At 43.5% G+C, this 27,965-nt stretch overlaps 1 protein-coding gene across 2 annotated transcripts in view; it reads right to left on the bottom strand.

Annotated features, from left to right (window-relative positions):
• Positions 1 to 27,965, bottom strand: part of ASTN2 (astrotactin 2) — a 669,461-nt gene that overhangs the window by 381,049 nt on the left and 260,447 nt on the right. For both annotated transcript variants that reach the window (XM_079961923.1, XM_079961924.1), the window contains exon 4: positions 23,725 to 23,874. In XM_079961923.1, the coding sequence (XP_079818049.1) occupies positions 23,725 to 23,874 (150 nt within the window). The remainder of the gene's footprint in view (positions 1 to 23,724; positions 23,875 to 27,965) is intronic.

Here is a 27,965-nt window from a genome sequence, read left to right as displayed (position 1 = left end):
AGGGGCAGGGGCAGGGGCAGGGGCTAAACTCAAACAAAGTGAGCAGGAAAACTAAGTTCAGCACCCATCCATATGGGGCACCCATCATTTTAAGTTAACAAAAATGTAGTGGCCCAGCCAATAGATCTACAGCAATGGCAAATAAAATGTGGTGAACAGGACTGGGCTCTGCCCTGCTTTTTTATTAGTAGGGGGAGTGAAGGTGAGGCACTGCACCCTGAACCCCCCCCCTTTAAAAATCGGGCACCGTAACTGTTCACAAGCGCATAACCTAGGGCATTAAAATACTCTCATGAGCACTTTTCCAGTACCATTCAATTCTTGAAGTCCTAAAGGAGATAGCAACTGCCTGGGTGGGATTTATTCAGTGACTGGGGGAAAATTCTCATGTTCCTAAGCTGCAAGGAAGCTCTGTGCTACCAATGTTCCCTAGTTGCAGCCTCTACAGGTTCAGGAGTGGAGGAAGAGAAGCAGGTTGTGTTGAAAACATTCTCAAGGACACTAGCATTGGGAGGGAGAAAACACGTGGGAATGCTTCTGAAGTGTAGGAAATTCTTCAGGAAAACTAGAGTTAGATGGTAGCAAACCATTCAGCCAAGAACTGGAGACAAATATTTCAAGGGAAAATGTGTTGCGGCTTCTGCTCAGACAACAGACCCTGGCAGTGGCACAGATTCAGCTGCACTCTCAACACACTCTTCTGGCAGCTCTGAAAAGTTGCCAAGCTTTGCAATACTTTGGAAAATGCCCGTTTGGAGAATATCTAGAAAGGTCGTCCGTGGGGAAATTTTGGGCTATATCTAACCACCTTGTTATGCTGGCCCAGACATCCTGTTGCCTGAAGTGGAGTCCAAATGGTATCCACACCTCTTGCTGGGGGTCTTGTTGCACTGTCCATTTCTGCTTTTATCTATTTCCCATCCTGTGGCCACTTCATTGTGGTGACTGAAGCAAGCTGCTTCACTTTACCACATGACAGGGTAGGACCCTGGCAGAGACTGACGGGCATGTTCTCTCCCTCCTGGTCGATCATTCGGGAGCTTAATGAGCTTTTTTCAGCCTGAACATCACAGCAACCAATGCCAACAGACATCAGCACACTTAGGCATCCACAGTTTGACAAGCTTGTATAACAGACCTCAGCAACTCAGCATTTTGTGTATAAACACACATGAAGCACTGCAACATGGCTCCCTCTCTCTCTAGCATCAGAGAACAAAGAGAATGAACAAAGGACAATAGTCCCACTTCATGGAACACAGTAACACAAACATCCTGTCTCCGTCACTTCCCACTTTGTAGAGTCAAAACATATACCGTCATGTGATAGACAATCACATGACTGCAATCACGGAGCAGGAATTCTAACAGGGATCAGGCTGCTTCCAAGTCCAGATATTTCACAATGTAGGGTCCTAACTGCCCTTGCTGGAGTGGTGGTCTTGCAGATATCACAGATGTGTGAAGCAGGACAGCGTAGGGGGCTAGACTCCTGATATTTATGCCAAACCCAACTGACCAAAGGCTGATGTTATGCACCAATCCTCACTGGGCTGGGGGGGGGGGCTTTCACACTGAGTTTTTCCTAAAGGTGTTTGGGGGCACTTTTTGTTCTGACTTCTGCAATATTTGGGAGGATACCCCAGACCTATTTATATTTTATATCCCCACTTCTTGTGCAAGAATGTTGTAGTTTTGGCTGCTTAAGGATCAGAACTTTGAGAGTGCTATTTGTAGGTGATTTATTTTCAGTTTTCTCCTATAAATGCACAGATACCTTTAACAATTTATTGGGGGGGGGGAGACAACTGTAGTCCTGTGCATTGTGCATCTACAGCAGCAAGACCATAAGTAGTATTGTGATCGTTTTGAGAATTGTCACTGCCATAAGCCAGTTAGTAAAGCCCAATAAACTAAATGTTTCATTAAACCAGTTTCTGTCTCTAAGGGGCCACAGCACTTTTTGCAGTTTTATATACATCTCTTCTTGCAGGAAATGATCCTCCACAAGAATGTAAGTTTTATATCTGTAATTTAGTCAAGGGAAACTGTTGAGGCTCAAACGACTCAAAACCCACCTATGTTAAGATGTTTTAATGTCTAGTTTAAGCACTTAATTATTCAGCTAAAAGCAAGACAGCTCACTGACTAAGGGAGCATTTAATGGACTGCTGCCACACAAAAGGCACAAGCCAGAGGAGGAAGGGGGGTGCTTTTAGAAGACTGCAGCCCATTGCACAGCTGCCTGCCATTCTTCACCCCTCCATTTTTGTTCAGCTGCTGGTTGCGCCTCCATGATTGATGGTGCTGACAGGTTAAATTACCCAGGCCACACATCTTCAGAAAGTCAGTGACAGGGATATTGCATTTTCTGATTACCTAGAACCTGCACAGGTTTTTAAAACATGGGGATGGGGCAGAACAATGTGTTGCTGCACAAGCTGGAAAGGAAATCAGCATTCTGACTCCCTGGGAAGAGGCAATGGTAATTCACTTAGCAGGAAGGAAGGGGGGGGGGAATTAGAATGTATTTCTTTTCCAAGCAGCTGCACTAGTTAAGATCTTGAGAGGTGGAATAAGCTGAGAGATGGAGACCCATTGGGTATCATGGTTGAGCTTGGGTCTATCTGGTCATAGTCTAACATTCTAACTACTACTGGTTCTTTATGGATGGTAAAAAGTGAGAGATTGGTGGGATTTGGGGGGAGTGGCTGGGGGCTGGGCTTCAGTGTCACAATAGGGGAAATGGAGGGGGGAATTTAACTGGCCACATTACAGCTGGGAGGTTGGGTAGTTGTCTAGTGAGAACGATGGGGTGTTTGTCAGTAAGCAGTGAAAGCAAATGTGTGTCTACTCACAAGTAAGCTCTACTGAATTCAATGGGGCTTATTCCCAGGAAAGTAGAAGTAGGTTTAGTAGAACTCGGTGGAGCACACACATGCATGGAGCTGCACTTGGCCCTCTGAGTGGGGAAGCAGATGCAACTTGACATTTGTAAATTACAATGCAATACAATACAAATACAAATACCTTTTTTGGCATTTCAAGTTAAGACATTTCAAGTCAGTGGGATAGATTTAAAAGGGACAGGAGTGAGGCTGTCGAGGGTCGCAAGGCACTCAGTTGTTCTACTTCACTATTCCTTGTCCTTGTCCCTGTCCGCTAGGAGGAACCTCATTTGGCTTTCTCTCTGAGCCGTGGGTTGCAGGTCCGGCATCTTGCTCAGCATCTGTCTGCGGACTCTGCTGTGCAAAGGGCAGTCCAAGAGAATATGGTCCAGTGAGTCTGGTAATCCCTGACTGCAGGCACACAGGTGTGCCTGATAAGGAATTTGTTTGGCGCTGTGGGTTAAAGCCTCAGCGCCTAGGGCTTGCCGATCGAATCCCTGCGGCGGGGTGCGCTCCCGCTGCTCGGTCCCATCGCCTGCCAACCTAGCAGTTCGAAAGCACCTCTGGGTGCAAGTAGATAAATAGGGACCGCTTACCAGCGGGAAGGTAAACGGCGTTTCCGTGTGCGGCTCTGGCTCTGGCTCTGGCCAGAGCAGCGGTGTCACGCTGGCCACGTGACCCGGAAGTGTCTCCGGACAGCGCTGGCCCCTGGCCTCTTGAGTGAGATGGGCGCACAACCCCAGAGTCTGTCAAGACTGGCCCGTACGGGCAGGGGTACCTTTACCTTTACCTTACTTGTGGTCACTGCGGAGGGTAAGGCATTTAGTCTACTTAAATTACTCTTCAGTTAGCTGAGGCAGATTAAATTGTTTAATTTTTTTTTATTCTGTAAAATTTAATCCATTCTTTCAATTTTTTACTTCTAACTATAGTTGCAGTTTGAAAGTACGTCAAAGTGCAAGTAGATAAATAGGTACCGTTCCGGCAGGAAGGTAAACAGCGTTTCCGTGCGCCAGAAACAGCTTAGTCATGCTGGCCACATGACCCGGAAAAACTGTCTGTAGACAAATGTCAGCTCCCTCGGCCAGTAAAGCGAGATGAGCGCCGCAAACCCAGAGTTGTTCACGACTGGACTTAACGGTCAGGGGTCCCTTTCCCTTTTTAACTATATTTATACAGCTTTAATTTTAGAGAAAATGTGTTGATTTAAAAATTACCTGAACTGCAAAATAACAGTTGTAACAATATGTTAAAGGTAAGTAAAATTTATCAGTTTTAGACCCCTAAGTAGTAGCAGTTGCCAAGACATGACCCTGTTTGCTTCTGATGTAGTTCCATCCTTACTTCAGTCATAGTGATATACAGTGGTACCTCGGGTTACATACGCTTCAGGTTACAGACTCTGCTAACCCAGAAATAGTGCTTCAGGTTAAGAACTTTGCTTCAGGATAAGAACAGAAATCATGCTCCGGCAGCGCAGCAGCAGCAGGAGGCCCCATTAGTTAAAGTGGTGCTTCAGGTTAAGAACAGTACTTAACCTGAGGTACCACTGTATTGGTATATTGTGATGTTTAAGCTGGTGATAGTGCCCAACCCTAGACACAACAGCAAACGTCACTGGGCATAATGCCACCCTTTATGTGCATGCATGCTTCTCTTCTCCCATGATTTACTCATGGAAACGGAAGGTGGGAACTGCATGCCAGAAGACCACCACAAATTTCATTGCATGCCATGATACATGAAAACTGCAGGGAAATGGCAGTGCAAATGGATTGTTTTCCGAAAGCAATGAACACAGAAATGAATGCTAAACTTCTGCTGGATTCCATTAGATTTCCAGAAGTGGCTTTAACATTGTGCGAAAGAACACATAAAATGTGGAAATCATCAGGTAAGGAAAAAGAAAATATACTGTCTGAATGCAGCCCAGGAGTCGGGGGGGCGGGTGTGGATCTGCAGCTATTAATGTAGCTTCTGCCAGAAACACATCTTAATCAAGGCATTTCTTCTCTGTAATCCTGTTTCCTGATTTACAAGCTTGATAATCCACTCAACAGACTAACATGTGGCCACAGCTGCCCACAGGGCCTAATTCCAGCTCTTGAAGCAAGAGCAGCAAGAAAGCTAGAAGGTGTCTTGCCATCATGGTTCTGTCCTGGGCCTATTGTTATTCAACATCTTTATAAATAACTCGGATGAAGGGGATGCTCATCAAATTTGCAGATGACACCAAACTGGGAGGGGTAGCTAATACCGTAGAAGACAGAACTGGGATTCAAAAAAGACTTTAACAGATTGGAGAACTGAGCCAAAACTAACAAAGTGAATTTTAAAAGGGACAAATGTCAGGTTCTACACTTGGAACAACAATGAGCAACACATAGCCTCACAATATGCTGAAAATATTTTTATAACACTATACTGTTTCAAAATTCATAAACAGAAGACATATAATATGTGCATGGAGTCACAAACTAATAAGAATCAAATAAATGTTCCATGAACAGGAATGGTAGGAGTGGTAAGTCACTGTCAAAGATAACTGAAATGGAGGCAGAATGCCTTTCCACAGTCAATATCCTACAAACGTGAGACGATGGGTTTTCCAAATGTCTCAATAGGGTGCTCCGAGCACAGAAGCAGACAGTACAGTTCTTCCAGGATAATGAACTGTTTCAATGATAAATCTTCATCAGCTAACAATAATATGAAATGAAAACCATTACATTCAGATACAGTCAAGTGAAAGAAATGACAGCCCTGCATGTTAACCAACCAATAATAAATACATACCAAATTAATAGTCCCCAAAGGTAAATCAAATGGCCATGGATCAGCTACCACTAAAAAGTGTAGTAAGCTGATGCTGTTGGCAAAACCCTAGTGGCATTATAACGGCTCTCAACAGGTGCAATGAATCACATAGATTTACAGGAAATTTAAAGGTACATTATCCGAAATATAGCAAAGAACATACCAACAGTAGCCATCTTGACAGAAAACTTAAACAAAACAATTAAAATCTAATTCAGTATTTAGACCCCCAGGGTGCAGAGATTTAAACAGATAGATCAGTCTGGTTTCTTGTTGGTACAGTAATTTGACATAATCTATCCTCATCCCAACTTTTTTCTGATTAACCTATAAGACTGTGTAGAGTAGATCTGTATCTGCATGATGGTGTTCTACAAAGTGCTCAACTATAGAGGTGCTTTCATGACTTGATTCCTAATGTGGGCTTGATGTTTCCTAATGCGGACACTGACAGCCCATATAGCAGATCCAATGTAAATTAAATTGCAAGGGTATGTAATTAAGTACACCACATATTTGGTCTGGCAGGTACTGAAGTGGCAGATAGTGAATTCTAAAGTTAGACTGAGCATTGTAGATCTCTTTTGTCTGTAACACAAACTGGCAAAATACACATCTACTACATACCACTGAGCTTAGGACTTGCTGATCAGAAGGTCGGCAGTTTGAATCCCCACGACGGGGTGAGCTCCCATTGTTCGGTCCCTGCTCCTGTCAACCTAGCAGTTCGAAAGCACATCAAAGTGCAAGTAGATAAATAGGTACCGCTCCAGCGGGAAGGTAAACAGTGTTTCTGTGTGCTGCTCTGGTTCGCTAGAAGCGGCTTAGTCATGCTGGCCACATGACCCGGAAGCTGTACGCCGGCTCCCTCGGCCAATAAAGCAAGACGAGCGCCGCAACCCCAGAGTCGGCCACGACTGGACCTAATGGTCAGGGGTCCCTTTACCTTTTATCAAGCTAGAACTAGTGAGAGAACATGCCAATGTAAGGTCAGAGTAGACCAGTATGTCTTTAATAGGCCGAATTTTTCTGAAGCCAATCAATCTAAAATTACTTAATTTTACTTAATGGTGGCTATTGAGTCTTTTTATATGCTTTATGTGTTTAATATGCCTGGATTACCAATGTTGTTTCCTCCCCTCTTTTATGATTTTATTGCTAAACTATGCCAATAACAGCTGAATGAATGAAATGGATGACTCTTCACCACCAGACTCAACTCTGCCTCTTGGCCTGCCTTCTTTCACTCACCAGCTTCTACCTCTGATTCTTGACTTCTCTCTGCCACAGACTCTCCCAGCTCACTAAGCCCTGTTACCCCTTCAGCTTCCAACACCTTCTCCTCCCCGTCTTCCCCCTCTGACCACTCATCGTCATCCCACTGGGCCCTGACACTTCTTCCCCTGGTGGTTCCCCAACTGATTACTCCCACCATTCCTCAGTATTCAACCAGTCCACGACAATTTCTATGCAGAGACCTGCTATCTCTTTTTTTTTTTTAAGTCAGCAAAGAGCACAAATATTTGCTTGCTAGAGAGAGGCACACAGCCCCACTACTAAATTAGGTCACTAGCCCATCTAGTCTAGCATCCTGTCAACACAGTGGCCAAACTTATAAAATGAAATTATTATTATTATTATTATTATTATTATTATTATTATTATTATTATTATTCCACCCACCTGGCTGGCTGGGTTTCCCCAGCAACTCTGGGCAGCTTCCAACAGAATTTAAAAACATAATAAAATGTCAAACATTTAAAAACTTCCCTGAACAGGGCTGCCTTCAGGTGTCTTCTAATAATTTTGTAGTTCTTTATTTTCTTGGCATCTGATGGGAGGGTGTTCCACAGGGAGGGTGCCACTACTGAGAAGACCTTCTGCCTAGTTCCTTGTAACTTCACTTCTCACAGTGAGGGAACTGCCAGAAGACCCTCGGAAGTGGACCTTAGTGTCTGAGCTAAACGATGGGAGGTGGAGACGCTCCTTCAAGTACACTGAGCCAAGGCCATTTCAGGCTTTAAAGGTCAGTACCAACACTTTGAATTGTGCTCAGAAATGTACTGGGAGCCAGTGAAGATCCTGTAGGACTGGTGCTATAGGGTCCCAGCAGCCACTCCCAGTCACCAGTCTAGCTGCCGCATTCTGGATTAGGTGCAGTTTCCGGGTCACCTTCAAAGGTAGCCCCACATAGAGTGCATTGCAGTAGTCCAAGTGGGAGATAACAGGAACATGCACCACTCTGGCAAGAAAGTGCACAGGCAAGTGGGGTCTCAGGTAACATACCAGGTGGAGCTCGTAGATAGCTGCCCTGGACACAGGATTGACCTGTGCCTCCATGAACAACAGTGAATCCAAAATGACTCCCAGGCTGCACACCTGGTCCTTCAGGGGCACAGTTACCCCGTTCAGGACCAGGGAATCCCCACACATGCACCCGCCCCCTGTCCCCCAGAAATAGTACAGTGGTACCTCTGGTTACGTACTTAATTCATTCCGGAGGTCTGTTCTTAACCTGAAACTATTCTTAACTTGAGGCACCACTTAAGCTAATGGGGACTCCTCCTGCTGCTGCTGCCGCCGCTGCGCCACCGGAGCATGATTTCTGTTCTCACCCTGAAGCAAAGTTTTTAACCTGAGGTACTATTTCTGGATTAGCAGAGTCTGTAACCTGAAGCGTATGTAACCTGAGGTACCACTGTACTTCTGTACAGACCTCAACCTCAACCTCATTTGCCCATGGGAAGCCAAGAAGCAGGACCTGAGTGAAACAGCACTCTCCCTACATCTGATTGCTAGCGTGCAGCAGGGCCGTCTTAAAAATATCTGGAGCCGTGGTGCAAAGATCCCTCCCCCCACCCCATTTCCCAGAGTTGCCAAGCTTTTTACAGTGCTGCCGGCAGCTTTGCAGGGCTGGGGGAGGCCTGCAGCGGCTGGAGGGCAGCTCCTCCGGCGAGGAAGAGGCGGAGGCTCTGGGCGCGACGCTGCTTCAGCACGGCATGGCAGAGGTGGGCGAGGGCAGCAAGTTGATGCCAGGAGGCACTGCGTCCAGCCTCCACCTCTAACCCTGGCACCCTCCAGAACTTGGCACCCTGGCGCCCCACGCCATTTGCCTCTATGGGCAAGACGTCCCTGGTGTGACGTCCCTGGAGAGCCACTGCCTATTACAGTAAGCAGTACTGGTTTAGATAGACCAGTTGTTTCACTCATTATAAGGCTGCTTCCTTTGTTCCTTTGTACAGTGCTGTGTGAGGCCATGTGGAACGCCCATCACCGCTCAATTATGCGGATCACAGCATTTGCATCCCTATAGCTCTACCTTCACTTGCAAGACTTCCCAGTTGAAGCAGTTTGCATATTCTGGCCATGACCCTTCTATTGAGTTCACTACAGCATCAGGAGTCAATCAAAGGGCTTCCTAATTAGTGGCCCAGCCTCTGCAGACTGAGAGCTTGTCCAGGAGAGCCACTGCAACATGGTGTGTTCTTTTGTGACAGGGGAAGATTAGTTTCAGGTAAGGTGGCGACTCAGCATTGCCAAAGAAGGACAAAAGAGGCTATAAATCTGCATGAGATTGGCAAGCGCTCCTTTATTATTCCAGGGAGATTATCCCTATGGCAAGCCAGCAAGCAAGACCCGAGTGCAACAGCACTCTCCCTACTTGCGATCCCAACTTGCATTCAAAGGCTTACAGCCTCTGATAGTGGAGCACTCTCTGCACCCCTCACCCAACCCTCACAGCCGCTCTCCAAAATGGGAGCTTTTGGTGAATTACAGCACGGCAGAGGCCTGAGAAACACATTAAGCACAGCCCCGACCGTAGTAAATTATTCCCGTTGGCAGAATGAGCTATTAATCACTTATTTATTTTAAACGGGAAAGGAGCTCATTTAACCTTTTTATTTACCTTTGGCAGTCAAGATAAACACCATATTTCAGCGCCAGCTCTTATCCACCTAACAGCTTTATACTTCTGGGGCTAAACTCTGCCAGCTGCTTTTAAAGGAGGATTTCCCTTTACATACTATTCCCCCCCTTCTCCCGGCTGTTTGTGGCTGTTTAAAGCAATGCTAGCAGAGAATAAAGGGACGCAGGTGGCGCTGTGGGTTAAAGCCTCAGCGCCTAGGGCTTGCCGATCGAAAGGTCGGCGGTTCGAATCCCTGCGGCGGGGTGCGCTCCCGCTGCTCGGTCCCAGCGCCTGCCAACCTAGCAGTTCGAAAGCACCTCCGGGTGCAAGTAGATAAATAGGGACCGCTTACCAGCGGGAAGGTAAACGGCGTTTCCGTGTGTGGCTCTGGCTCTGGCTCTGGCCAGAGCAGCGACGTCACGCTGGCCACGTGACCCGGAAGTGTCTCCGGACAGCGCTGGCCCCTGGCCTCTTAAGTGAGATGGGCGCACAACCCCAGAGTCTGTCAAGACTGGCCCGTATGGGCAGGGGTACCTTTACCTTTACCTAGCAGAGAATAAACACTACTGCCTGAACCTGCACAACTATGTGTGGGTGCTTTTTCATGGCTCATAAGCGGACTCCTGTTGAAATCCTGAGGTGCTTTTTCTTTATTTGGAATATCTAGACCTCTGGCAAGCCCTCAAGGACACAAAAAATTGTTTTACATGCACACATTAAAGACAGTCTTGTGGCACCCAAGAGAGTAACAGCTTTGGGGTTTTAAGATGTCACATGAGTCCTTTTTTTATGAATGCTTGCTGCAACTCTCTGAAACTGAAAGGCATGGTAGTGACATGTGCTAAATGTATGCACTGATATGGCTCTATGTTTATATATGCAAAATATTGGTCCTGCTGTTCAGGATATATTTTCAGCGCTTTACTACCTCTGATTCTGGACAAGTGGATTTGGCCACTTTAAAATTTTGATCCAAAAGAGGGCACCAAATCCTCTTTTTAAATCAATTTTTTCATGTATCTTGGGGTTCGCACTAAATACTGTAGGAAGCAAGCTCAGGCATGGAGCAGCTTTGACATCATCATCATCCTCGGGTGGTCAACCTATGTCTCAGCTGTATAACATCAGACCACAAGTATGAGGATCACATGACTGGATTATGTGACTGAATACTCTCCCATACCCTTATGGAAAATAAATAAATCTATCCACACAGAAAATGTCCTTTCCTCCTGATATTCTGCTTTTCTATGTCCAGTATGGAGATGTAAAGTAGCATTGTAATGATCACTTCTTTTATGTTCTATCATGTTATTATTATTTATTGTTAGTAAATCACTGTGGAATTTATTTGAATGAAAAGCAGCATAGAAATATAATTTAAGGTTACCAGTTTTTTTTTCAATGAATCCAGGGACACTTTTCAACTTCAATGGATTTTGTATGGGGACTGATTTGTAAATCTGGGGGACTGTCCCCAGGAAATGGGAATGTCTGGTAAGCTTAATATAATCAATCAATTAATCATTCTTTACAAACAAGTCAATTGTCACCTTAAGAGATAATGGGTTGGTGAAGCCACACTAGCAGATAGAAGAGAAAAAGGAATCAAACTATCTGGAACTTTACTAAAAATCCAAGCAATTACCCCCCCCCCTCCCATGCAACCAAATAAGGACAAAACTCTATCCTTTGGTTATAGGACAGATTATAAAAATCTCCGCACTGTAACGTTTTGTTGCAGGTTCCATTTGTTCTTTTTAAAGAAGTTCTGACATACGTTACAGAAATGTACTGCTTCAGAATACTTAGGAGCGTTTGGCAGAACCCAACCACTAAAGAACAACAGCTTTTTGGCAACCAAGATCAAAATACAGTATCAAAATACCAATAAATAGATAATTCATAAAATAATTATTTATTGGCAATCAGGAACGGAAACAAAATGTTACAGCACAGAGCACTGCCCTGTTAAAGGCTTCCACCAGCCATGTCCCTTTCATAAAACAGCATCCCTTCTTCACCAACAAGTATTATGTGGCCATGGGGATACTCACCTGGCTGTTTTTAAGGTGTTCTCCATTTTAGAATTTCTTGCTTCTAAAAGCTATTATGATTATGATTATATCTTTATTTAAACCCTGCCTTTTTCAGTGACAGAACCCAAAGCTGACTCCAGCGTTGTGGTTTGGTGCTTCTGCAAATATGGGGATGATCTCAGGCTTGATGTTACTTCCTTTCTTGTTCATGTGTGGTGCTACCTTGATTGCATAAGGATCATTACACAGGCAGGCTTCCTCAAACTCGGCCCTCCAGATGTTTCTGGCCTACAACTCCCATGATCCCTAGCTACAGGACCAGTGGTCAGGGATGATGGGAATTGTACAGTGAACACTTGGGTTGCGAATGTGATCCGTACGGAATACATGTTTGCAACCCACAGCGTTCACAATCCATGTCTGCGTACGCACAGGTTGTGATTCGGTGCTTCTGCGCATGTGCAAAGTGTGATTTAGTGCTTTTGTGCATGTGCAACTGCCGAAACCCAGAAGTAACCCGTTCCGGTACTTCTGGGTTTTGGTGGTCTGCAACCCGAAGAAACATAACCTGAAGCAGATGTAACCCGAGGTATGACTGTAGTCTTAAAATATCTGGAGGGCTGAGTTTAAGGAAGCCTGACACAGAGAATCGGTTTGCTAACACCACACAGGATTTATTTGGTGAGATGTGACTCTGTTTTAGCTCAGACCTCTGTCTTGCAGGGACATGCAGCAATAATCTGCAACTTGGCTGTTTGTAGGCATCTCTCAAAAAAGAACCCTTGGATCATTCCTAGCCTTTCTTACCTGCCTCTTTGCAACATTTATTAGGTGCTTTATACTCTGTTTTCTTTAAGGAGGGGAGTGTTTGGTGATTTGCATTTATTTAGTTATCTATTTGGAGTAGAGGAAACAAATACATAAAAACAAAGAAGTCTGACAGCTTAGTAAAATAGCAAGGAATTTCCCTTTTCTTTCATCTTCTCTATTTTACATTTAGGTATTCTTCAGATGAGGGGAATAAACTTTACCCATCGCTGTTAGTAACAGCTTGACATCAGATGTAATGAAATCAAGAAATAGACAATGTTTAAAACACAGTTAAGGGAGTGCTGCTTATTTGTTGTGTGTCTTTGTGGAGTTCTTTTCACAATCTGTCCTGCTTTGAGCTGTTTACATCCTATAACCTTCCTCCATCCATTGATACTTACAATGGAAGCCATTCCTAATATAAGCTTGTGAGGAGGTTCAGCATTAATTAAATGGAACTGTCAAAATAATTGCACACGTGCACATCCATCAAAGGCAGGTACTAGTCTCTACCCAGGAACCAACGCTGGATGTGAACTCCACTGGCATAACTGTCATGAGGCTGTTAGGGAGAAAATAAATGCATCCCAAACCGACAATTTCATTTAGGAAGAGTAAAAAATAAAAAAAAAGATTGTGAAGGATTAATGAGGCGAAGGGTTTGTGTTTGCAATTGGATGTAAAATGCAAACATACTAAGTTGTGATATCATCATTTAACCTTAATGTTCAATAGAGTTCCAATCACTAGCACACCAAAGGGGCAATTAACCATGAGCCGTGAAAAAGAGAACATTCCAAATGGGAGAGGGAAAGAGCTGAAGGGGAAAACAGCTGCAGTGAAGAAGAATTTGAGAATACAAGGCCAAAAGGTTTAAAAGAGAATAAGGTGGTTTTGAAACGCCCAGCTTGACAGAAAACGCAAAAGGGCACCTTGTGGCACCTTAAGGACTAAAGAGATTTATTGCGGCTATCAGCAAAAAAAGCACCTTAAAAGGAGCTGAGTTTCCCTGTGGCAAGCAGGCAGTCTATTTATTACAAGCACGGAGTGGAAGGACCAGATGGGGACTGAAAAGACCCTCGTTCAAATTTTTGCTGCGTGACTTTGGACCAGGCACACTGTCTGGGCCTAACTGACCTCAGAGGGTTGTTGTGTGGACAAAAGAAGAGAAAAAGGGGAAAACATAAACACTAGTTGGAACTCTTCCTTGGTGGAAGTGAGGCATCTAATCATAAGCCTGCATTTTTATTAAAGCTTATATGTTTAATCAGGGCTTGTATTTTAAAATGAGCTTAAAGATTTTCAAATGTTTTATGCCAGGCAGAAGACCAGCTGCCTAAGAACCTTGGCAAAATGTTTTTACTCCTAGACAAGGGGGCCCCCTGATTTATAGCAGAAAACAATTCTCAAAGTCGTAAAAAGGGAATTACAGGCTGACAGCCAAGGTTACACTGACCCTACAAATTAAGGGTTGATAAATAGTAAAATGAGCCATATCTTCTTCCTAAGGTTGAAAGGTCAAGAGCAGTGAAAAGCAACTGGTCTGGCTGGCAGAAAGGGAGCATTTTTGGGAAGTCTTTTCTAAAGCTGTTTCTTTCTTAAACTAAGATCCTTTTAAGATTTCTTTTCCTTTTAAAAGGTTATTTATGTATTAAATATATTAGCTTAAATATAATTATGCAAAGGATTTGAGAAATGCTAGATTCTTATTTCATATAGTTGTAAGAGTTGTAACTATCCTGAAATTAAGTCAGCCATCAGCCACCAGCCTCCTGCCAGACAGGAGACGCCATCGAGCACTCCTGATATATGGTTGTCAGGCCTTTTGTTTAGAAACCTTCAAATGAAGGAGATCTCTCAATGTTGATGTGAACTCAAAATCCTTGACATATGTTTAAGATAAAAATTCAAGATTAACCATCTGTTTTGGAAGGCAATAGGGCAAGGAGGGCAAGAGGTGAGCTGGTAATTAAGATTCCTTGTTGAGACACATGTAAGATATATTACTACTTATTTGTCATTTATAGATAGAAGAATATATAGCTTTTTGATTTCCATAAAAGGGCAAAAGGAAATGGGTGTATCTTTTGTGATTGGTTCTAGCAAACAGCCAATAGGAATTTCAACCAGGCTGATTGGACAGAGGCAGCCACAGGAGGAGCAAGGGGGCTGGATTAAGGAAATATAAGTGCTGGCCAGAATGGCAGGAGGCCAGGCCAGAGCTTGGTAACCATATACCACTGTGCCTCATATTTATTTGTCTGACAAATAAATTATTATTTTAATTTCTCTATTGCTGCGTTGAATATTTCATTCCAGCTAAGTGTTAACCACAAGCAGGGTGTTACAGAAGAGTGGGATATAAAGAGTTTTAGCCAACTAAGTCCTAGAGGAGACCCATTAAAATGAATGGATCTATGTCCGTCATGCCCATTAATTTCAACAGGTCTACTCTGATGCAACCTAAAATGCATTTTAAAAACAAACAAATGGAAAGATCCTATGAAGAAAGCAAAAAATTGGTGTGAAAAACTGTTTCACTCCTAGTCCCCACATATACAATCAACACAAGATGAGTGTGCATTCCTCCTAGATTTGTATCACAGGACACCAGGAAAATAGAATCAACTCCCCACCCCACCCCCAATAACAATCATGAGACCCAGCATACAGGTTACCCTAACCCTAGGAAAGAACCAAGATAATGCCAGCTGATCACAAGGCAATTTAGATAAGAGAAATAGCACAAAAGGGAAGAGTTAGGGCTCCTCCACATGACCTGCTTATTCAGCATTCACCCTGATTTGCTTAGACAAAGCTTATGTAGTGGTTATACTATATCTAGTATTTACTGAGCATTTGTTCTGATTTGTTTACGGGAGTGGTTGGTTATAAGACAATATAACCACTCCCTATCATCCTGATTTGCATGCAGGGTGAAGATAAGGTGGCAAATGTTGTTAGGCTTAGAAAATTCCCATCCTAATTAATGACCTCAGCAATATCTCTCTGGATACTTAGAAACAACAAGAGAAATTACATCATTTAAAGCAGCTAAGAAAAAGCGACGTTTTCTCTCCACCAAGTGAATTATTTATGTCCCAAACTATCATCCTCATAATAACAGTAATAAAAGGAATGCTTTTCAGGCCTGTAGTACAGGAGAAGCATACAGAGAGTTCTCTCTCTCTTTTTTTTTCTCTCTCTCTTTCACACAGCTCAGAAATAAATAAGGGAGAAGAGAGAATCAAACAGAAAAGACAGAAAGAACTAGAAAAGGATTTTCTTTCCTCCAGCCTCCAATCATTGTCTGGAAAATCTAAGTCCTGCTCAAGCAAGCACATGCTGAGAATATTTTTAGGAAAAAAAGGTCCTTCCTGGATCATTATTGGAGGAGAATGGGTGTTCCCCCCACCATTACCCCAGATAATTTTCTGTTTCTTATGCTTTCCAAACAAGGAGAACATTTTCCTAAATATTTTCCATCACATTTATTTGGGGCTTGTTGTTTAGTCATTTAGTCGTGTCCGACTCTTTGTGACCCCATGGACCAGAGCACACCAGGCACTCCTGTCTTCCACTGCCTCCCACAGTTTGGTCAAACTCATGCTGGTAGCTTCGAGAACACTGTCAAACCATCTCATCCTCTGTCATCCCCTTCTACTTGTGCCCTCAATCCTTCCCAACATCAGGGTCTTTTCCAGGGAGTCTTCTCTTCTCATGAGGTGGCCAAAGTATTGGAGCCTCAGCTTCAGGATCTCTCCTTCCAGTGAGCACTCAGGCCTGATTTCCTTAAGAATGGAGAGGTTTGATCTTTTTGCAGTCCATGGGACTCTCAAGAGTCTCCTCCTGCACCATAATTCAAAAGCATCAATTCTTCGGCGATCAGCCTTCTTTATGGTCCAGCTCTCACTTCCATACATCACTACTGGGAAAACCATAGCTTTAACTATACAGATCTTTGTTGGCAAGGTGATGTCTCTACTTTTTAAGATGCTGTCTAGGTTTGTCATTGCTTTTTATTTGGGACAGTCACTGATTATTATCTCTGCTGCTCTAAAATGTGTATATTTTTTCCTGTGGTTTTTTTCCTTCCTTTTTTGAATTTTATTTGTAGTGTCTTTAGGATGTTGTAAACACCTTACAGATTTCCTTTGAAATATGAAATGGTACATAAATTACCTAAATAGTCAATAGTCAATCAATTTTATTGTATAGCGCCAAAGGACTTTACAATGGACGACAGAGAATAAAAGGAAACTTCCATCTAAAATCACACAACGTAACCTGTAGCGGGTTTGCAATATAAAAAGAATTTTACAACATTAAAACTTAAGATTGGAGTGCATTCACATAGCTAGAACGGAGCTTCTTGGCTGCCAGCGCAAACTTGGCTCCCTGGTGTGTAATATATAGATGTTTATCTGCTAGGAGTTCAACTGTCACTTCCTGTGTGGATTGACCTGGAAGCCAATTAAGAATTGGCAATATATGTTTTTCCTCTGGGCATTGTATATAGGGGGGAAATCAGCATGATAGTGTGTGGTGTCCTTTATCTGACTGCATCCATTTACATTTGCAACCCATATGGTGATTTTCCTGATATCTCCCCTCTAAATATGCCTAGGGCATCTGTTGAAATCTTAGTTCTGCAGAGGGTCTCATTTGTTGTGGGAAGGTCAGAGTCTCAAGGTAATGCGGCCTTGAGTGATTGATCAGAATTTGCGGGTACCAAGGAAAGTAACAGGCGGCAACGATGGATGCTCAGTCTTGGTTGGCATCCTGCACAAAACTCCAATTTCTAAGGTCATGTGGGTTAAGGGCTAAGTAGTTCTCCATTTGAACTACTGCCTAGCCCCCTGTCCTTAGTTGTTTTAACTAGTACAGCTTAGTAAGAGTATGATCCCCGAAGGCATTTAGCAGGCATCAATAAATTACCTAAATAAGCAGATCGTCATTATCATCATCGTTTTCCAATAACAATAGAAAACAATCTATTTCCTGCTGCACAGGAGGAAAATGGGGAGAGAACAAATAAACTGTCTCCCCAAAACTGGTCATGTTGATCCCAGCCCTCAGGAAGCAGATGGGAGAATTTCTCCTCACCAATGGAGAACATTTGCTGAAATGGTCCCCAGAATTTTGCCTCCCACAAACAGGATGGAACATTTTGGGAGTCTTTTTTTGCTACCTTAAGCCAGCTGAAGGAAGCGATCATTACACAAGTGCTTTCACTTTGCCCAATGTCATATTCCCAAATCCATTTATGAGTAATGAAACTCTATTAAGGCAAGGCACCCACCCACAATTCTATCCGAAACCCACAGGGATTAGGTATGCAGTCAGCTTGACAATGGAAAGCCACTCCCCTCTTTTGTGTGGGTTCCTATAGAAAGGAAGACGATGCACCCCAAAGGCACCCCCATGTGATAAACCACAGTGGGGAATGTTTGGTGCTCTGTATTTAGATCAGGGGTCAGCAAACTTACCGCGCCTTGGGCCGGTGTCTCCAGCACCAATCGCACAGCGGGCCGGAGGGCGGGGGAGCGCGTGCCCATACGCGTGCGCACACGCTATTTCTGGCACACTTCCGGGTCAGAGGAGCATCGGAAATAGCTTGTGCGCATGTGCACGGGCCTCCTCTGACCTGGATGGGCACAGGAAATAACGCTTGCGCATGCATACAAGCTATTTCCGGTGCTCCTCCGACCCAGAAGTGGGCAGCCACACAGTGCAGCACCGGTAAGAGCGGGCGGCGGCAGCGGGTGGCGGGTGTTGCTGCGGGCTGGATAAATGAGTCCCTCGGGCCTTATCCAGCCCGCGGACCTTAGTTTGGGGACCTTAGTTTAGATGAAGGGAAGGAAGCTCAGCAGCTGGGCACATGCTTTGCAGGAGGGGAGAGAGACTTTCTGTTCATCAGGCAATAGCTTTTCCACTTGCCTCCAGCCCTAGAAGCCTTTCCCAGACCACAACTTCCAGAACAGCAGAAGCAGCTGGGAAGAGTTCAGGGATATTATTTGTATTTATTTATCATATAAATTGTGTGTCCGTGTCTCTCAATTTGATCCTTTTAGATAGTTTTGTATGTTTTGTGGCATTTTATGTATTGTGATTTGCTGTTCTTTTTATCGCTTATAGGTCAGTAATTCTTTATTGTAATTGATAAGTGTAAACTGTTTAATTATTATTTGCTGTCGATGAAAATATATGATATTTAGTTTTACTGTTTACTATAAGATTTTAATGACTTATTAAGTATTGCTTTATTTGATGTAAGTTGTTTCATTTTAAAGATATTGTGACTTTTTATTTTGGATCAGATTGTTACTATTGATGTTTTTATATGTGTTTGAAACCACCCAGAGTAGCTGGGGCAACCCAACCAGATAAGTGGGGTATGTATGTATGTGAGTATGTATAAATTATTATTACAACTATTATTATTATTATTATTATTATTATTCGAGTTTGGATTTGATATCCTGCTTTATCACTACCCAAAGAAGTCTCAAAGCGGCTAACATTCTCCTTTCCCTTCCTCCCCCACAACAAACACTCTGTGAGGTTAGTGAGGCTGAGAGACTTCAGAGAAGTGTGACTGGCCCAAGGTCACCCAGCAGCTGCTTGTGCAGGAGCGGAGACGCGAACCCAGTTCACCAGATTACGAGTCCACCGCTCTTAACCACTACACCTCACTAGCTCTATTATTATTATTATTATTATTATTATTATTATTATTATTATTATTATTATTTTCAACCCCTGATATCATCTCCAAGAAAGGCTGGGAAAATCTCCTATCTGAACTATGAGAAAGCCATAGCAAGCCAGTGAAGACAATACTGAACTAAGTCCATATGCCCCCAGTGTGGTGTAGTGGTCAAGAGCGGTAGTCTCGTGATCTGGTGAACCGGGTTCGAGTCTTCGCTCCTCCACATGCTTCTCTGAAGTCTCTCTGGTAACCTTAACCTTGACATGCAAATGGTCAGTGCTTTGAGACCCAATAGGTACCGCTCCGGAGGGAAGGTAAACGGTGTTTCCGTGAGCTGCTCTGGTTCACCAGAAGCGGCTTAGGCCTGCTGGCCACATGACCCGGAAGCTGTACGCCGGCTCCCTCGGCCAATAAAGCGAGATGAGCGCCGCAACCCCAGAGTCGGCCACGACTGGACCTAATGGTCAGGGGTCCCTTTACCTTTATAATGTGACCTATGTTTCTGTGGGAGTTCTGCCCAATGAAATTCAGGTTTGGAGGCAGATGAAGGAATCCAACCATCAGAGTATAATTACTGTTTTTCACCAGGTACAGCAAACTAGAGGGTTTTCTTAGAATGTTTTCTCATTGCTTCCATTGTGTGTCTAGAAATTTTAAGGCTTAGGACTTAATTTTAATTAGTGAAAATGCAAACGCAAACAGTTCACACATCAAGTTTAGGATCCCCTAGCCAGGTTACGTTAACAGCATTTTAGTTTTAATCCCTGTTGATTATTATAAATGGTTTGCCTTTATTATTGCTGTTCTGAATGTTTATTCTTTGATGTGGCTTTTATCATATTGCTGTTTTTTCTGAGGCATTTAATGGATGTAAGCTGCTTCTGAGCAAGTTGGAAGAGTTGGAGAAGGTGCAAAAAGCAGAGCACAAACAACACCGTAAATAAATAAGCATTATTATTTAAATAAGTATTATTATATGATGAACACGTGAGCAGGATTTGAACTATGAGCAACAGAAAGGATTAAAGATTATAGTAGTTTTGTTAAGGTTTAAGAGATAGGAAACAGGGTGCAGTAGAGGGAAAGAAACAGGTATGCCGTGGAAAAGGGTGTGGGGATTTTTTTTTTTTAAGTTTTCATTATGTATTGAAATATATGTGAAATTTTGGAAAACTTAATTAAAGAGCTAAATAAATAGATAAGCAGGTAGGCAGGCAAGCAGTACAAAGTCTAGCAACATCAACCCCACTATGCAGATGACCACAGTGCCTGCAGACACGTTGTGCAATCATAGCAGTGATGCTATGGAGGAATGACTGCTGGGAGGAGAACTGAGAGAAGAAACACCATGGTGGATCTTCAGCAGAAAAACTGGATGCCTTCATCTGCCCCAGCTGCAACAAAATATCCCTCTCCTGTATCGGTCTCCACAACCACAGCAGGTGCTGCAACCTTCCAACAGTTTTACTTTACCCTCAAAGGCACACTCCTCCAGTGTCTCCCAGGACAGATGGATGCCAAAGTACATTCATATTTCTTTTTAAAATTGCACAGTGGGAATTGCACCAAGCAGGCAACAACCAATGAGGAAGTCATTCAGAATGTGTCCTCTACTGGGTAAACATTTATTACAGTGGCACCTCGGGTTACAGACGCTTCAGGTTACATACGCTTCAGTTTACAGACTCCGTTAACCCAGAAATAGTACCTCAGGTTAAGAACTTTGCTTCAAGATGAGAACAGAATTCGTGCTCTGGCAGCGTGGTGGCAGTGGGAGGCCCCATTAGCTAAAGTGGTGCCTCAGGTTAAGAAAAGTTTGAGGTTAAGAATTGACCTCCAGAACAAATTAAGTTCTTAACCTGAGGTACCACTGTATTTATTTAATTTGTATCATGTCCTTCCTCCCCCCCCCCCCCCGGAAGGAGACCAGGGCAGCAAGTACATACATCATTTGAAAATAAATAAAACCAATAAAACATTTTAAAGACAATTACAGTTAAAAACATCTCAAAACAGTGATGGTTTTAAACATTATTTCATCTCGTTTTTTCAGGGTTGCCAGGAACATTATTCTGGGTAAACATGGTTAACATAAATGTTTTCAGATCCACTGAACAGGCCCTCTCACGTGTCAAGACCAATTGCTGTTTTTCTGAGGTGGCACCACCAACAAATACTATATTGAGAAAATAGTGTTTTGAATTATAAAGAAAGAAAAAGTGGAAGCTATGAGGAGGTAGGGATAGTATACATTACTAGCAGAAAATCTTAAAACTTGGATTAAGTTGGCTTTCCAGTGACATTTTGAGGATGGTTTTACTTTCAAGAGTCAAGTCATGTTAAGTCAATAAATGTCTGTTGCTTAACTGGACAGCATCTGAGTCATGCCATCACTGACCAGGGGAAATAACAGTATGGGAAGCCCTAGGCTGGGGTCTTCAGGATGACTGATGTAGAAAATAATATCATTTTCACCTGCTAACCAATGTGAGTGCATATGTTTGAAATGGCTGTAACATAGAGAAGGTAAAGCAATGTAACTGATACTCTTAGGGGGGGAAACGGTTTGAAAGAAGTTGACAACAGTTGCTGCAGCCAGAGTTTTCATAACTGTGTGTGAAACATTACAAGTTAAGTAGAATTAGGAAGTTACCAAACCACAGAAAGCATGAGAACAAATGATAAAGATTTTTTCACATGGTGTTTACTAGAGCTCGACATACATTTAGATGGTCTCTAGATGAACACAAAATTGAACAATGTCTCCTTTTTAAATATCTTGGTATCACTTTCCAAGCCACATCTAGCTGGCTTGCCCACCTCAAGACTGTAGCCCTTCTAACACGTAGGACAACTGGTGCTCTGCTCAGTTTCTTTTATTCGAGGGGAGGGCAACTGGTGACCCCGGCACTAAAAATTTTTGTTGGAAAAGTGATTCCACAGATGTTATACGGAGTAGAACTCTGGGGTTGGAATCAGAAGCTGTTAGAACGGCTTGAAATCTTCCAAAAATTTTATCTCAGAAGAATTCTAGGCCTCCCTCAGAGTACTCCGGCAGCTCTCCTAAGAGTGGAAGTAGGATTACCTTCTGTGTCTGCCAGGGCCCACTTAAGATTCCTGCGTTTTTTCATCAACCTCATAGATGCTCCGAACACCTTATTGGCTAAACAAGCCTTTGTATCATTACAAAATAATACAACTTGGCATAAAAGCCTACTAGACATTCTATCCAGATACAACCTACCCGAATTTAATTCTCTCAAATTGTGGAGCCCTGATAAAGTTCGGGAATGGATCTTTGAAAAAGATGCCTTTTTGGACTCCACCAAGATAAAAAACTCTGGGTTTTCCTACAGGTTCCCCCGAGTAAAAGCAGTCAAAATCTGTGCCAACTACTTGGTGGATATCACCGATCCCATCCTTCGGAGAGCTTTCACTATGGCACGGTTTCAAACATTGCCAACTGCCTACCTGACCGGTAGATATACAAAAACCCCAGTAGAACATCGTCTATGTCCTTGCCTTATGAAAATTAAAGAGGATCTTACACATTACTTCCTCTATTGCCCCATTTATTCGGGCTTTAGAGACGCATTGCTGCAAATTATACCCAATTCTATAACCAGTCCTGAAGATAGAGTAAAATTTTTGTTAGTTGATGCAAACCCATGCATTACCGATGTGGTAGAGGTCTTTGTGATGAAGGCTATGAAAGCCAGGGAAAGATTTATAGACGACAATGTAAAGACCCCTTCATCGTCTGTTTAACTTGCTGCTTGTTTTCCCTCCTTTTCTATCTTGTGGGAAGAAGGTTTTGTTGGCATAGTATATAATGAATTTTAATATTTTTTAACTACTGTAGTGTTGATTTTTGTGCACAGGCATGGTCCTCACAATAAACGGATTTGTTGTTGTTGATTTTTTCACATGCCTCTAATAGGCACCAATACATATGACTTTAAAAGGATAGTAGGAAATGTCATATCGGTGGATATGAGTCATAATGGTTGGTTGCATGCAACCTTATATGATCAGAGACAACACACTTCTAATTATCCATTTCTGGGGAACAACAGCAGGAGACAGCTGTGGTGCACATATCCTACTCCCAGGCTTTCCAGAGGCATCTGGTAGGCCGCAGTGAGAAAGAGGGTATTTAAAATAGGTAAGTACAGAATAACTCTTCTTATGTTCACCCCTGGAAGATTCTCAGTTGCCTCTGACAAATTACCCTGATACTTGGAGCACTAAATCCTAAGACACATTAGTGGAGCACAAGAGGTACAGGACCGTATCCTGGATGTATTAGTGTACACAAGTTCCATTTCCCTAACCCATGATGACTATGGAAGTGTCAGTGGAAAGTTGCATGAGGATTTCCTTATGCAGCCTGTTGTACAGGTACATACCAGAAACAGCATCATTACCAAAAAAAAGCATGCCCAAGCCCCTGAGTTTGACCGAGCAAAAAAAGGATACCACATAAGAAATGAGGTAGAGGAAGGATGAGAGTGGGGAAATGATTCAATATTCCAAACGTTGTGAAATTACCTCTGGGCCGGTTCCTGCGTTTTCGCCTCCCAACTGAAGAGCTGCGAAGTGCTGGCTGCAGATGGCCTATCTCGATTGGTGTATTGGTTCGGAAACTCTCCTTGAACTTCTGCATCAGGGACTCCACTGTTTCTTGTGTCACCTCTGTAGCTGCAAGTTGGTGGTGAGGGGATAATAAGGAATTGAACAGTTAAAGAGCTCATGCGGAGACAAAACACTGTTTGCCCATCCCAACCAAAACAGAGCCTTCCGCAACCCATCGCATCCAATGTTACTCCTACTTAGAGCAGAAAAAAAATCAAAATTATGGGCATGACTAACATAGGTCCATTAATTTCAATGAGTCTGTTCTTAGTTGGCTATAACCTGATCCCTTTAGAGCAGTGTTACCAGTAGGAGAGGCATGTAAAGGCTCAGGAAAAGCTTGATATCTATCAAACTCTACTATAAACACCTTCAACAAGAACCAAACTTGAAGATAAATGGCCTGAACTCCAAGGAAAGACTATTTATCGTAAAGGTAAAGGATCCATGGATGGTTAAGTCCAGTATACAACATTACAGAAGCTTCAAATTGTCATTCCCACTAACACTGAAAAGCCCGGGAATTAATTACTGGATGAGCTATGATTTTTCTTTTCCTTCCTTCCTTCCTTCCTTCCTTCCTTCCTTCCTTCCTTCAACAACCTCATTGGTACATTAACCCCCTTCCAGTGGGAAATGCCAGTACTGGTTGCTGTATGTCTGCCATGACATGAAGATTCAATGCTGTGGTGACATGGGGAAGTGACTGACTTGGTATGGGCTGAAGCAAATGCTATTTTTGCAAGACAAAATCTTCCTGGGCTGCTTTTCATTCCTTTATTTTTTAATCATTCAGTATTCTAGCCCAAACTTGCCCTAATGTAGAATTTGCCTACTGTTCCAAACTCCAACTTATATTGCCAACATAGCGAAATGAATTGGTTAAACTCATTCAACGTAGTACCTTGATTTAAGATGCCAAGATAGTCCCAGGGCCTTTCCCCCCTTTTCCTTTTTAAGTATTAACCCTGCTGGCCTGCCTTGGCCCAGAGATGCATTAGATAGGAATAGCACTTGGAGGTTATTTGGACACCTGGGGCATTTGGTGTCTGGCAAGGCTGCAGCCTAAAGATTTAATTCTCATTCCAGCATGAAGCAGAGTGTGTTTTTAACAGGACACACCAGGGTGTCAGTGTAGATTGGCAAAAGTGTAAAGTGAAGTAGGATATACCAAGATAGAATGAGCTACTCCCCCTCAGGACATGGGGAGATGCAATTCTTATTTAAGGCCCGAGTCTTTCCTTTCCCCTCACCCTGCACTGCATTAGGAGGGACCCCTGTTTCTGGAAGAGCAACTGACATCATTGAGCTAGAAAATGTGCAGAAAGCAGCAAAAAGGTCACAGAGGAGAAAATAGAAAGCACCATGAGGAAAAGTTAGAAGGAAAAAGGCCGAGCAGCCCCTCATTTGTCAGGCCTTTGATGCCACCATGGCCAGGATGTGTAATTTCACACTTGGACTATGGGCAGCAGGATCTATAAGATGTCTCTAATAACATCAGGTTACTGGACATGCTGCAGATTTGCTCTGCCTTTGAAGGGTATCCCTGGTGCCTGAGATAATGGACCTACATTTCCCTGATAGTAGCTTTTAAGAGCTCCAGGATTCATCCAAAGACTTATCAGCACTGACAGAACCAGCTCTGGAAGGTGACGATATGAAGCTGTCAGGTGATGGCAATTCCACGCAGAGGCGTACACAGGGACTGGCAAAACTGGCCTCTGCTGGGGCACAGGTCCAGGGTGAGCCACAAAAATCACCTTTCAGACTATGAGGGGCATAGCATATATCGTATGTATGTGGCAAGGTGATGCCACTGTCGTAGCAAGATCAAATGCGAATGTGTGTGTGGGGGGAGCTTCTCACACAGCAGCACAAGACGTGTGTCAAAGTGATTTGGAGCGGGGGAGCTGCTACAGCTCCTTGCAAAGGGCACAAGGGGTCCTAGGTAGGCCTCTGACTCAGTGAAGGTGGAGCCATCATCCACAACTGTCACTGCCCTCTCCACATTTCATTGCTGGCTTAGATTTCTTTAGTTCTACCCTGCCCTTCCTCCAAGGAGCTCAAAGTGACAGGCACAGTTCTCATAACAAACGCATGATGTGGGTTAGGCTGAGAAAAAGCGCCTCCCACCCCCGCTATCCCAAACCACCAGTGAGGTTTATGGTTGAATGGAGACTTGAACATGTATCACTACAGTCCTAGCTCAACATACAAACCACTACTACATCAAACTGGATTCACGGGATGGTAGGAGCAAGGGAAGCCTGTGTTTATGAAACATCTGCAGTAAAAGCATCTTAATAATAGTCAGGAGATTATGGTGCACTTGTGTGAAACCATAGGTCAATGGTACTGGCTTTCCTGCAGAAACCCCCAGATTCAATCCCCAACCTCTCCACTTTAAATGGGTATCAGGTGGCAAGGCTAAGTTGCCTACATGGAACCTTGGACACACACACACACACACGCCTGTGAAATTAGTGTGAAAGTTACACAGCTTACAAAACAAACAGTACCAAACTAGATGGACCTACTTATAAGCCAGCTTTTTTCTCATTGATCTTTGGTGTAACACTGGGTTAGTTAACATGATGCCTTCTACATGTTTTGAACCATAGCTCCCTTCATCCCTGAGCAGAGGCCTCGGTGGCTGAAGCTGGTGGAAGTAGGAGTTCAGTGACTTCTGGGAGGGTGCAGTGTTGGCTACCCTGACCTGGCAATGTGCTGGCTCTCATCTGACAGTTAGAAGGGGGCATTTTTAATATGATAAAAATGTGTGTTTTTGTGTCTACACAATGTTCCAATTTTACATATTTTTTTTCTGGTTGCATAGCTTGTGGATAATAAGTCACTCATCCCACTTAAACTACTGCAGAACAAATTGATAGGTTTCTGTTTTGTGTTTGTGTGTATGTATGTTTCCCCATTCCCAACAAACACAGTGAACTAACACATTAAAGGTAAAGGTAAAGGTAAAGGGACCCCTGACCATTAGGTCCAGTTGTGACCGACTCTGGGGTTGCGGCGCTCATCTCACTTTACTGGCCAAGGGAGCCGGGTACAGCTTCTGGGTCATGTGGCCAGCATGACTAAGCTGCTTCTGGCGAACCAGAACAGCGCATGGAAACGCCGTTTACCTTCCCACCGGAGCAGTACCTATTTATCTACTTGCAGTTTGACGTGCTTCCGAAATGCTAGGTTGGCAGGAGCAGGGACCGAGCAACAGGAGCTCACCCCGTCGCGGGGATTCGAACCGCCGACCTTCTGATCAGCAAGCCCTAGGCCCTGCAGTTTAACCCACAGCGCCACCTGCATCCCTCTTGAACTAACACATTAATAGGAGGTAAACTACTACAGTTGTTCTATACACATAACTTGGAATTATGTTTGACTAAAATACATGGAATTTATTTTCAAGTAAATGTGTTGAGGTGCCAGTGAACTATTTTAGGGGCCAATTAACAGTTTCAGCTGCTAAAAGTCATTCTAATTTAACCCCTTTGAGGAGAAGGGTAGTTTCTGGTCTTGCTAAGGAGGCCATTTCAAAGCCTGAGGGCAATTGAAGTGGATACTTTTCCCATTTGCAGTTGAAGTTTTTGTCTAAGGAGGGTGTACAGAGCAAGCCTTGGATCGACTGACTATAAGCAGTGTGAATTCTCACAGGATGTCAGTTCTAGGTCATGAAAGATTCTACTTCTAAGCATCAGCAACCTGAATTAGGTCCAAGAGTTCACAGGCAGCAATAGTGCAGCTGCTGAAGAACAGAAGTACACTGTCACCTCTTGATACTCATTCAGAGGCAAACCGAAGCATTCTGAACCACCGATAACTTTTGAGTTATCCTTAATGGTAGCCTGGTGCATACTGCATTACAGAAAAGCTTTTCAGGATGAAAATGCTGGAAAATGCTTTGAAGGAATAGTCACTCCTAGGGGTTGCAAAGGTATGCAGGAATCCAGTGACTTCAGAAGCCTCTGAATAGAGACAATACACCAAATATAACTGATCAAATATTTACCTGGCCATAGCCTGCTTATTTAGGTGCATCACCAGGTCCCAAACTTGTTAGGATGGGCAGAAAAGGATATGCAGAGCTACTGTGTACATGAGTTTCCCGAGAAGGGTCATAGCTCAGTGGTAGAGCACCTGCCTTG

Source organism: Podarcis cretensis (genome assembly GCF_951804945.1).
Source record: "Podarcis cretensis genome assembly, chromosome: Z".
Classification (NCBI taxonomy): Eukaryota; Metazoa; Chordata; class Lepidosauria; order Squamata; family Lacertidae; genus Podarcis; species Podarcis cretensis.
This window is presented reverse-complemented; position numbering and strand designations above follow the sequence as displayed.